Genomic DNA, 12,283 nt, shown 5'->3' on the forward strand with positions numbered 1-12,283 from the left:
ATTCCAGACCGTCCAGAGTCGCTCCCCAACCCAAATCCGACGCGTCTGAGAATAACACGTGGTTTGGGTTCTTGACCGCCAGGGACAGACCCTTTCGAAGACTTATGTTGCTGTCCCACCAGTTCAGGCACGTCTTTACTGGCTCGGAGATCGGGATTGAAACAGCTTCCAAAGTCTTGCCCTTGTCCCAATGGGAGTCTAGATGGAACTGGAGAGGGCGAAGGTGAAGTCTCCCTAGCGAGATAAATTGTTCCAGGGATGACAGAGTCCCTAGGAGGCTCATCCAACTTCTCACTGAGCAACGGTCTTTTCTCAGCATGAGGCGGACTTTGAGCAAGGCTTGATCTATCCTGGTGGCAGACGGAAAAGCCCGAAAAGCTAGACTGCGAATCTCCATCCCCAAATAGAGAATCGTTTGGGAGGGATTCAGCTGAGACTTCTCTAAGTTCACTAACAGTCCCAACTCCTTTGCAAGATCCAACGTCCATTGAAGGTCCTGCAGACAGCGATGACGGGACGACGCTCTGAGCAGCCAGTCGTCCAGGTACAGGGAGGCTCGAATCCCCAATAAATGAAGAAATTTTGCCACATTTCTCATGAGCCTCGTAAAAACAAGAGGAGCAGGGCTGAGGCCGAAGCACAGTGCTCGGAATTGGTACACCACATTCCTGTATACAAACCTCAGATACGGTTGAGAATCCGGGTGTATAGGAATGTGGAAGTACGCATCCTGCAGGTCGAGAGAGACCATCCAGTCTCCCTCTCTGACTGCTGCTAGGACGGACTTCGTGGTCTATATCGTAAATTTTGTTTTGACAACAAAAACGTTGAGCGCACTGACATCCAGCACTGGCCTCCAACCTCCTGTATGCTTTGGGACTAGGAAGAGACGGTTGTAAAATCCCGGTGATTGAAGGTCCGAGACTTTCACCACCGCTCCCTTCTCTAGCAACTGAGACACCTGCAGTTGTAGTGCCTGTCTCCTTGACTCCTCTCGATACCTGGGAGAGAGGTATATAGGAACTGTTACCAGAGGAGGCCTCCATACAAAAGGTATTTTGTACCCCTCCTTGAGCAACAACACAGACTCTCGGTCTGCACCCCTCTTCTCCCAGGCCTGCCAGAAGTTGTTCAGTCTGGCCCCTACCGCTGTCTGAGGACGTGGGCAGTCAGACTCTGCCACGGGAGGACTTGGATCCTCTCCTCTTGCCTCTTTTACTGTCGGCACGAGCGCCTCCCTTACTGGGGGCTCTGCCACGAAAGGGCGGGATAAACCTAGTAGCCGGGGTATCGAGCTTGGGCCTTACGACATAAGACGATGAAGGAGCAGCCTTGCGCGCCGACGTAGCCATCAGGTCGTGGGTATCCTTCTGCACCAGAGAAGCCGCAATATCCTTGATGAACTGCTGAGGAAACAAGGCAGATGACAACGGGGCAAAGAGAAGCTCCGACCTTTGGCAGGGAGTTACTCCTGCCGAAAGAAACGAGCAAAGAGTCTCCCTCTTCTTAAGGACTCCTGCCGTAAAGGTAGCGGCAAGCTCATTAGAGCCATCACGGATAGCTTTGTCCATACAGGACATAATAAGCACGGAAACATCACGGTCGGCCGAAGAGATCTTCCTGCTCAAGGCTCCCAGCGACCAATCCAAAAAGTTAAAAACTTCGAAGGCCCTGTAAACCCCTTTGAGGAGATGATCAAGGTCCGAAGAGGACCAGTAAACTTTAGAGCGTCTCATGGCCAGGCGACAGGGAGAGTCTACGAGGCTTGAGAAGTCTCCCTGGGCAGAGGCAGGAACTCACAAGCCGAGAACTTCTCCCGTGTCATACCAGACGCTCGCTCTAGAAGCCAGTTTAAAAGGAGGGAAAGCAAAGTCTGTCTTCCCCAAACTCCTCCTGGTGATCAACCAGTCGCCTAGCAAACGCAAAGCTCTCTTAGAAGAGCGAGAGAGCACTAGCTTAGTAAACGACGGCGTCGAAGTAGCTAGGCCTAGCGTAAACTCTGACGGAGGCGAACGAGGAGCAGCAGTTACAAAATGGTCAGGAAACAGATCCTTAAAAATCAGCATGATCTTTTTAAAGTCCATAGAGGGCTGAGCAGCTTTAGGCTCCTCTCCGTCTGACAAAGTCCCCAAAGGAATATCAGTTGGAGGGGGATCAGCAACTTCCTCATCTGACGGAACCTCGTCCGACAACTGCCGAGTCTCATGAAAAGGAGAGACCTGCCGCGGCGGCAACGCTTGACAGGCAATGTCAACAAGCAAAGGAGCAGCAGTAGCAGCAGAGGAAGCGACGTCACGCCGCTGCTGAAAGGACTGAAATCCTTGTGACTGACCAACAACAACAGCTGAAGTTGATTGACGCTCGACGTCACGTCGGAACTGCCTTGACTGCATAGACTGAGCAGGCAAAACAACCTCCGACTTCGGTGACTGACGCTCAACGTCACGTTGAGGCAACGGAACCGGTCGGCGAACGTCAGTGCGGGGCTGCGGCGGCAGCAGCTGAACGTCAGAACGAGACTGCAGCAAGGGAGGATCCACGTCACGTGACTGACGTGAAAAACCACTGACATCACGTTTCAAAGTACTAGAAACGTCAGCACTAACGTCAAACGGACGAGTAAACACTCGTATGGGCGGCTGACGGCCAGAGTCTCGATCAGCCTAATGGCGACTCGAAAGCAAAGGATCATCACGAACCTGCTCAACGTCATACTCTTCCATAAGGGAGGCAAGCTTAGACTGCATGTCCCGCAGGACAACCCACTTCGGATCAACGGGAGTCGGAACGGGCCGTGACGTCGGTAACGTCTGCGTTGGCAAAACATTGCCTCTACCGAGACCCTCGGACCCCGTGTTACGCTTGCGCTTAATAGGCGAACAATCTTCCGATGACTGCAAAAGGTCAGAGCTGTCCCAATGGCTACAGCCAGGATGCTGGACCTGTCCTGAAGGGACTGACTTTCGCTTCAAGGGTCTAGAAACCTTGCGCCAAGGTTTCTTGTGCGATAAGTCTTCGGAGGACGAGGAGAACACAGTCTCACCCGTCTTATGGTAAGGGCGATCTTGACGAGAAACGTCTGATACCAAAGAGGGAACGTCTGTACGTTGGTTAACGCCTCTCGTCCCCTTAAGTCCTACGACATTACTTCTCCCTGGTGCAGGGGAGCCTGAAAGAGGTCTCGGACTAGGGGAGCGACAAGCACGAACAGACGAACCCTCGGTCGCAACACTAAATACACTTTGCGCACTTATCACTTTATCACTACGATTTTCTGTTTTACCACTCTGACACTTCAACAACTTAACATCTGACATGAGTTGGTTACGGTCCGATGCTAAGGACTCAACTTTTTCGCCTAAAGCTTGAATCGCTAGAAACATATCCCGCATGGACGGTTCATGAGTGCTAGTAGGGGGTTCAGGAACAACTACTACAGGGGAAGGATTAGGTTCAGGGGCATGGGAGGAGGAAAATTCCAAAGACCTAGAGGAGCTTCTCCTCACCCTATCTCTCTCCAGCTTACGAGTATATTTATCATATTCAAGCCAGTCGAATTCCGACAAGACCACGCACTCATCACACCGATCTCCTAATTGGCAGGATTTCCTCCGGCAATTAGAACAAACGGTATGTGGGTCGATAGAGGCCTTGGGAAGACGTTTGTTGCAATCCCTCGCACACTTGCGAAATTTAGGTCCAGGGATAGGAGAAGGGTCAGCCATATTGAACAATCAGAGAAAATCCAAGTCAAAACCAAAGTCATCAACAATAAACACTAGCCAAAAAAAGGGTTTCAAGAGTTTAATTGAAGAAAAAACACCCGTCACAGCGAAAGCTCAAAAACAACCAAAATAAAGTACTTCACCAAAAAGGTCGAAAACTCAAGGTCATCAGCGAGCGGAACCAACTTGTCGACAAGACCGACAGAGAAGAACTGGAGACCTTGACAAGTATATGCGGTATCTGGCCGATAGTCGGCACTGGTGGTCACACCCGCAACCTTCATGGCGATCGCTCGCGAGTTTTTTGGTATCTGTCGAGCCGTCCGAGACGTCAGCTATTATATATTCACCGGCTAAGTTTAATATTTAAAAAAAAATATATATATATATATATATATATATATATATATATATATATATATATATATATATATATATATATATATACATCTTTTAACAAAGCAAATAATTTTACCAGGGTTACCACAAGAAGGGGCCCTTCTAACTCAAGGGTTTAAAGCTGTGAAAACACATACGAAAGAAACAAAAACTTACCTGGAATATTATAGACAAATTGAAGAGAACAGGGTTAATACCAGAGAACTGTTGGAAGAACATGAGCGCAATGGCTATAAGCAAAGGTTTCATGTTCTGCGGCTTTAATAAATCTCGAAAAGATGCTTTATTACGTTTTGATTCAGCTATGGATTCTCGCATCATATCTAACTCTAACTGGATGTTGCAGTCTGAACCTGGAAGTAATAAGACGTGTAAAGCAAAAAAACTTTGGTGGTTAGTCTACAAAAGTAAAATGGCAATTCCATCATTATAAATCCTGCACCCATTCTTATTAAGATAAGTAAGAGCCATTACTATTATTGTAATGTTAAAAGAGATCTCTGCGTAAAATGTGTTAATTCTTTCATTTGTCTAACGATATTTGAAAATATATTTGACCTGCCCGCAACAGGGAAAATTACTAGAGAGAAATTAAAATAAATCATAATCTAAATAAACACGAAACAGCTGTCCCTTTCTATGTTATTTCACTTTTCTCCTACCTAATAATAAAAATATCAGTAATAAATATTACTATTTCAGATAACATTATCATAAGTATTTCCCCTCAACCATCAGTAAAAATTCCTCTAAGTTCAATAGGGTTAAACTGCAGGGCTTGTTTGAATAAACATAAAAAGTTATGTCTTACATAACACAGAATTATTTGAAAAAATAAGTATATCTAACTAGAAATCTTAGAAGAATATATTGTAATTTTCAAAAATCATTTCAATCTGAGATTTTATATACACATAAAACATGCTCAAGTTCCAGTTCACAAAATTTCATAGTCTAAGTGATAAAAGCTACATGAAAAATCTAAACAAACTTTGCCATCCATTCACCTTGACATGGAGCTTCGTCTCTGAGATGAGGGATAACAAGAAGCTATATACAGTTCTTCAAAATACCATGGAAGTGAAAAGCTACATAGCAACACAAGTCCTTGTCTAATAAATGAGAACTTCTTTTCTTATCAGATTCTTAATGAAATTTCAATGTAACCTTTCCACAACTTTACTTCCTTATGTATCAATTTTAGAATGTTTTCAATAGACAGTTATCTCTTTTATGCAACAACATTAGTTTAAAATGACTGAATAATCTACTTTGAACTCGAAACCTATGTACAGTACGGTACTAAACTGATTAAAATCAATGCAAAAAAATATAAGAGGGGACATTACCCTTGCTGAAACGTACACCTAAGCTCAATTTCCTTTCAATTTTCATAATAGAAAGGCTGATGCTGCCAGGTGACTTATCAAGAGAAAACCTTTTTTTATTTTCTTTATCCCCACCTTTAATCTTCATTTTCAAAATTAACACTACTGTCCTTTCTGTATGTCGAATCTTTATATTGTTATTTTTGTAATTTAGTTTATTTCTCTTTAACTGTTTATTCTTTACTTTGTTTTTTCAGCTAAGCTGGTTTCCCTAATTGGTTGCAGCTTGGCAAGTAATAATAATAATAAAGTTGAACTACAGTAAATATCAACCACAACTTACCTCTAAAATATTGTAATGCAGCTGCAGCTTTATCATCTTTTCCTTTCGTTAAAAGATATACAGGTGATTCTTTTATAAAGAATAATAAAGCAAAGTAGATAACTGGAGGAATAGCACACACCCCGGCTAACACTTGCCACGAACTGACAAAAGCACCTATGGCCATGGCGTACAATAGTCCCAGAGTAACCATAAGCTGAAAACTTGATCCCAGAACTCCTCTAATGCTAGGAGATGCAAATTCCCCAATATACGTCGTTATAACCATAGAGGATACTCCACAACAAAAGCCAGTGATGATACGCCCAGCCATTAACATGGCAAAATTTGTGGCAAAGGCAATAAGGATCCAGCCAGCCACAAAAGGTATAGCAGAGACTTGCATGGTCCCTTTTCTCCCAATGGTTGTAAGGCCTATGCCACATACTGGTCCCCCAATCATTGCCCCAAGTGACAATGATGATCCAAACCAATTATTCTGATCCTCTGTAAGAAATGGTTGGCCATCTGTCGAGTTGGCTAGTAACAGAGGTCCAGCAGGAGATGAATATCCAAGAACACAACCCATGCTAAAAGATCCAAGGGTTACTGAAATTAAAAAAAAGAAGAGAGTTATTAGGGGAGGATGTTTTTCCCTTTAAAAATCAGTCATTTGTATATTTTAGCCTAATACCCTGCGATATTTCTGAGGACTATACTCATTAAATATACAGTACTAAATTTCAATACAGAGATGAGTGTAGTGAAGTATGTTAAACAAACCAAAAATATATACAGTACTACAGAAAATGTTCCCCTGTATAAATATGCCAAATTTTGTGATACAGTAATTTGTATTTCTCCTAATTATACAAATCTGAGCCCTTTACATAGGAGGCAATAGAAAAGCTGGAGCACACGTAAGTTAAAATTTTATAATTAGGCGTAAACAAGTGGCCAGTAGTTATTGGCTGGGAGCAGGGAAGTCCCAACCCCTGTTTGTTCACTGAGTAATCAATTTGATTGCAACTGGGACTTTCTAGAGAGTTGGCAATGGCAGGAAAATATGAAAACAGGACTCAAGTTTGTATAGTTAGGAAAAATGTTATTTTCATTAGTAAAATAAATTTTTGAATATACTTACCCGATAATCATGTAGCTGTCAACTCCGTTGCCCGACAGAATTCTACGGAAGGGATACGCCAGCGATCGCTATACAAGAGGGGGGTGTACTCACAAGCGCCACCTGTGGCCAGGTACTGCAGTACTTCTTGTTGACACCACCTCAATTTTTCCTCGGTCCACTGGTTCTATGGGGAGGAAGGGTGGGTCAATTAAATCATGATTATCGGGTAAGTATATTCAAAAATTTATTTTACTAATGAAAATAACATTTTTCAATATTAATCTTACCCGATAATCATGTAGCTGATTCACACCCAGGGAGGTGGGTGAAAACCAGTGTACATGTATATCAAGAAGCTAAGTATCCCGTATTTCATATTATCAGTTATTCAAAATAACAATGAAATTATAAGTACCTGGTAAGGAAGTCGACTTGAGCCATTACTCTGCCTTAAATAAGTTCGTCTTCCTTACTGAGCGCAGCGTTCCTCTTAGGAGGCTGAACAACTCTAAGGTGCTGAAGTATCAAGGGCTGCAACCCATACTAAAGGACCTCATCACAACCTTTAACCTCGGCGCTTCTCAAGAAAGAATTGACCACCCGCCAAATCAACAAGGATGTGGAAGGCTTCTTAGCCGACCGTACAACCCATAAAAAGTATTCAAGAGAAAGGTTAAAAGGTTATGGGATTATGGGAATGTAGTGGCTGAGCCCCCGCCTACTACTGCATTCGTTGCTACGAATGGTCCCAGGGTGTAGCAGTACTCGTAAAGAGACTGGACATCTTTGAGATAGAATGATGCGAACACTGACTTGCTTCTCCAATAGGTTGCATCCATAACACTCTGCAGAGAACGGTTCTGTTTGAAGGCCACTGAAGTAGCCACAGATTCCACTTCATGTGTCCTTACCTTCAGCAAAGCAAGGTCTTCTTCCTTCAGATGAGAATGTGCTTCCCTAATCAGAAGCCTGAATAGTAAGAAACTGAGTTCTTAGACCTTGGAAAAGAAGGTTTCTTGATAGCACACCATAAGGCTTCTGATTGTCCTCGTAAAGGTTAAGACCTTTTTAGATAGTACCTAAGAGCTCTAACTGGGCAAAGTACTCTCTCCAGTTCATTCCCCACCAAGTTGGACAGGCTTGGGATCTCGAACGACTTAGGCCAAGGACGTGAAGGAAGCTCGTTTAGCAAAAACCGAGCTGCAAGGAACATGTAGCCGTTTCAGATGTGAAAACAATGATCCTGCTGAAGGCGTGGATCTCACTTACTCTTTTAGCTGTTGTCAAGCACACGAGGAAAAGAGTTTTTAATGTGAGGTCCTAAAAAGAGGCTGATTGGAGAGGTTCAAATCTTGATGACATAAGGAACCTTAGGACCACGTCTAGATTCCAGCCTGGAGTGGACAACCGACGTTCCTTTGAGGTCTCAAAAGACCTAGGGAGGTCCTGTAGATCTTTGTTGGTGGAAAGATCCAAGCCTCTGTGGCGGAAAACCGCTGCCAACATACTTCTGTAACCCTTGATCGTAGGAGCTGAAAGGGATCTTACTTTCCTTAGATGTAACAGGAAGTCAGCAATCTGGGTTACAGTGGTACTGGTTGAGGAAACTGCATTGGTCTTGTACCAGCTACGGAAGACTTCCCCTTGAGACTGATAGATTCTGAGAGTGGATGTTCTCCTTGCTCTGGCAATCGCTCTGGCTGCCTCCTTCGAAAAGCCCCTAGCTCTTGAGAGTCTTTCGAAAGTCTGAAGGCAGTCAGACGAAGAGCGTGGAGGTTTGGGTGTACCTTCTTTACGTGAGGTTGACGTAGAAGGTTCACTCCTAGAGGAAGAGTCCTGGGAATGTCGACCAGCCATTGCAGTACCTCTATGAACCATTCTCTCGCGGGCCAGAGCGGAGCCAACCAACGTCAGCCGTGTCCCTTTGCGAGAGGAGAACTTCTGAAGTACCCTGTTGACAATCTTGAACGGCGGGAATGCATACAGGTCGAGATGGGACCAATCCAGCAGAAAAGCATCCACGTGAACTGCTGCTGGGTCTGGAATCGGAGAACAATACAACAGGAGTCTCTAGGTTATCGAGGTAGCGAACAGATCTATGGTTGGCTGACCCCACAGGGCCCAAAGTCTGCTGCAAACATTCTTGTGAAGGGTCCACTCTGTGGGGATGACCTGACCCTTCCGGCTGAGGCGATCTGCCATGACATTCATACCGCCCTGAATCAACCTCGTTACCAGCGTGAGCTTTCGATCTTTAGACCAGATGAGGAGGTCCCTTGCGATCTAGAACAACTTCCACGAAAGAGTCCCTCCCTGCTTGAAGATGTAAGCCAGGGCTGTGGTGTTGTCAGAGTCCACCTCCACCACCTTGTTAAGCTGGAGGGACTTGAAGTTTATCAAGGCCAGAAGAACCGCCAACAACTCCTTGCAATTGATGTGAAGTGTCCTTTGCTCCTGATTCCATGTTCCCGAGCATTCCTGTCCGTCCAAAGTCGCACCCCAGCCCGTGTCTGATGCGTCCGAGAGGAGACGGCGGTCGGGTTTCTGAACAGCCAAAGGTAGACTTCCTTGAGAAGAAAGCTGTTCTTACACCACGCGAGAGAAGACCTCCTCTCTTCGGAAACAGGAACTGAGACCGTCTCTAGCGTCATGTCCTTTATCCAGTGAGCAGCTAGATGATACTGAAGGGGGGGAAGGTGGAGTCTCCCTAACACGATGAACAGGGCCAGCGATGAAAGTGTCCCTGTTAGACTCATCCACTACCTGACTGAGCATCGGTTCCTTCTCAGCATGCTCTGGATGCATTCTAGGGCTTGGAAGATCCTTGGGGCCGACGGAAAAGCCCGAAAAGCTCGACTCTGAAGATCCATACCCAGGTAGACAATGGTCTGGGATGGGACGAGCTGAGACTCCTCAAAATTGACCAGGAGGCCCAGTTCCTTGGTCAGATCCATAGTCCATCTGAGAATCTCCAGACAGCGACGACTTGTGGGAGCTCTTAAAAGCCAGTCGTCTGACGGAGCCGGACACAAGATCATGGTACTGCTGCACAGTCTGTGAACTGTCAACCATGGGGAAGCGAGGAAGTACAGTGACAACCCGAAGCTGTCTAGACTGTCTGGGTCGTACAGACAACTCCTTATCGGGTTGCTGAGGTTGCCGCACTGCGTCACGACAAGTCACTTCTGCTGGTTGTTGAACGTCTTCCCAGTGACACACTGACTCCGTAAACAAAAAATCCTCTAACAAGGACTAAGCTTGGACTGCATGTCTTGCAACACAGCTCAAGGTCTATGGGAGCAGGTGTGGTAACAGACGGGGTTAGCGACTGAAGTGGAACCATTACCTTCCCTGGAAGCATGTTATGCTTAAATAAAAGTCCATAGGAGGCTACGCAGCTAAAGGCTCCTCTCCAAATGACAGAGTCCTCAAGGGAATATCAGAAGGAGGGAGAAAAGCACTTTCTCATCTACAGGGACCATATCCGAGAAAAGCTAAGTTCTCTCAGTGAGGGTTTCACTGGTGCAAAAGCAGCAGACTAGAAGGCAACGTTATGAAACTGCTTGACAGTCTAGTGAGTTGGCAACAACCAAAGATGTGTGACTGAGAAGCATGCGGTAAGGTATGCAGAGCATGCTGTATGCAGAGCATGCTGTATGCAGAGCATGCTGTATGTAGAGCATGCTGTAAGGTAAGCAGAGCATGTTGCATGGCGTGTAACATTTCTCAGAAATTCCATGACCAGTGCTAGATTGAGTAATATCGCATTACTGTCCATTGAAAGTGCACGTGCCGAGGGAATTGATTTAGACTGTTTTGTTGATGAATTTGATAGCCGGCATGATAATCGTAGAATTAAGCTGCACTAAATGTACTATAATCTACTTCACCTCAGGAAAGGGAAACTCGCCCTGTTGGCAACACTGCATTACTTCATGCATGCTTGCATGGGGTTTTAATATCAACATAATATTTACCTTACATTCATAACTCATGATTCATTTTTGTTTTGAAGATATTTTTGCCATATTTTGCGATTTTGTTAAAAATATATTGCAAGGAATACATATATATTTTTTTATAAGTAATACGAATAACCTCCATTATCATAATGTTTGTGTAGGCATACATGTATATGATTACAAATGCAAGTTATGAAAGTAATGAGGTGTTATTATTGTCATTTGTTATTTCAAAGTTGAATGGGAAGAGGCTCAAGTTGAGGAGAAAGTGGCAGATGCATGCGTTGAGGTGGCTGACTCATAGCATGAGGTTCCTGTCTCAAGAGTTGCGCTTGCCTCAAGGGTTGAGGTGGCTGCGCAGAGAGAGGCTCTTGACTCACGAGTTGAGGTTCTTGAGGTGTGAGCTGCGAGAGTTGAGGTAGCGGCTGCGCAGAACGCAGTTCCTGTCTCACGAGTTGAGGTTCCTGAGGAGCTAGCCTCAAGAGTTGAGGCTCTCGCCTTGAGGAAAGTGAGGTAGCAGCTGCGAGAGCTGAGGTGGCTGCCTCAAGGATGGTAGAGGTTGTCGTACCTCAAGAGGTTGTTGCCTCGAAGATGGTCTAACTGCAAGAAAATCTTGCCTCAAGGCATAAGACTCCTGCTCCCATTGTTGAGGTTGCCTTAAGGAAGGTTAAGGTTGCTGCACAACGCTGGTAACTGGCAACTCCGAACGCGGTAAGGTAGCTTGAGGAACCTCAACTTCGTACGCCTGGCAGACTGGACTGCGGTGAGGCGGAGCGCTCGCAGGAGGAGGTGTAACCTTCTCAGCCTGAAACTCACGCATTAAGACCGCAAGCTGCGACTGCATGGACTGCAGCAAAGTCATCTTGGGATCAACAGACGATAAGGTCTGTTGAGGCAAAGCCTTAATAGAAGATGAGGTCTGTTGAGGCATCGCCTTACCTCTCTTAGGAGGTGTGCAGTCACCTGATGACTGCGGAGAGTCAGAGCTAACCCAATGACTGCATCCGGGTTGTTGAACTCTAGAGGTCTGGACTTTACGTTTAAGAGGTCTTGAGACCTGAGTCCAGCGTTTTCTCCCCGAAATTTCTTCTGCAGACGAGCAAAATAAGGGCTCAATCGTCTGCGGGTGGGAGTGACGGTCTCTGTAAGACACGCCCGCAACCACCGAGGATACTTCTGTGCGCCGATCAAGGCCGGCCGAACCCTTTTGCCCTTCGACATTGCTTCTCCCCTGGGCTTGGGAGCTTGCAAGAGGTCCCGGACTGGGAGGACGACTGGCACGCACAGAAGTACCCTCACGCACAACACTGACACACTTTGCGCTAATCACTTATCACTTTTGATTTTCTGTTTGCACTTATTTCACTGAACTCGAAACTTTAAGTGGTTTGTACCTGAAACACGCAATTCTATCCTTCCTT

The 12,283-nt window shown here is 45.5% G+C and overlaps 1 protein-coding gene across 6 annotated transcripts in view; it reads right to left on the bottom strand.

Annotated features, from left to right (window-relative positions):
- The window catches only part of LOC137648742 (facilitated trehalose transporter Tret1-like), a 65,163-nt gene that overhangs the window by 37,775 nt on the left and 15,105 nt on the right, over nucleotides 1-12,283 (bottom strand). For all 6 annotated transcript variants that reach the window (XM_068381821.1, XM_068381824.1, XM_068381819.1 and 3 more), the window contains exons 4-5: nucleotides 5,796-6,383; nucleotides 4,281-4,477 (exon numbers count right to left, since the gene is read on the bottom strand). In XM_068381821.1, the coding sequence (XP_068237922.1) occupies nucleotides 4,281-4,477; nucleotides 5,796-6,383 (785 nt within the window). The remainder of the gene's footprint in view (nucleotides 1-4,280; nucleotides 4,478-5,795; nucleotides 6,384-12,283) is intronic.

Source organism: Palaemon carinicauda, chromosome 10 (assembly GCF_036898095.1).
Source record: "Palaemon carinicauda isolate YSFRI2023 chromosome 10, ASM3689809v2, whole genome shotgun sequence".
Taxonomy (NCBI): domain Eukaryota; kingdom Metazoa; phylum Arthropoda; class Malacostraca; order Decapoda; family Palaemonidae; genus Palaemon; species Palaemon carinicauda.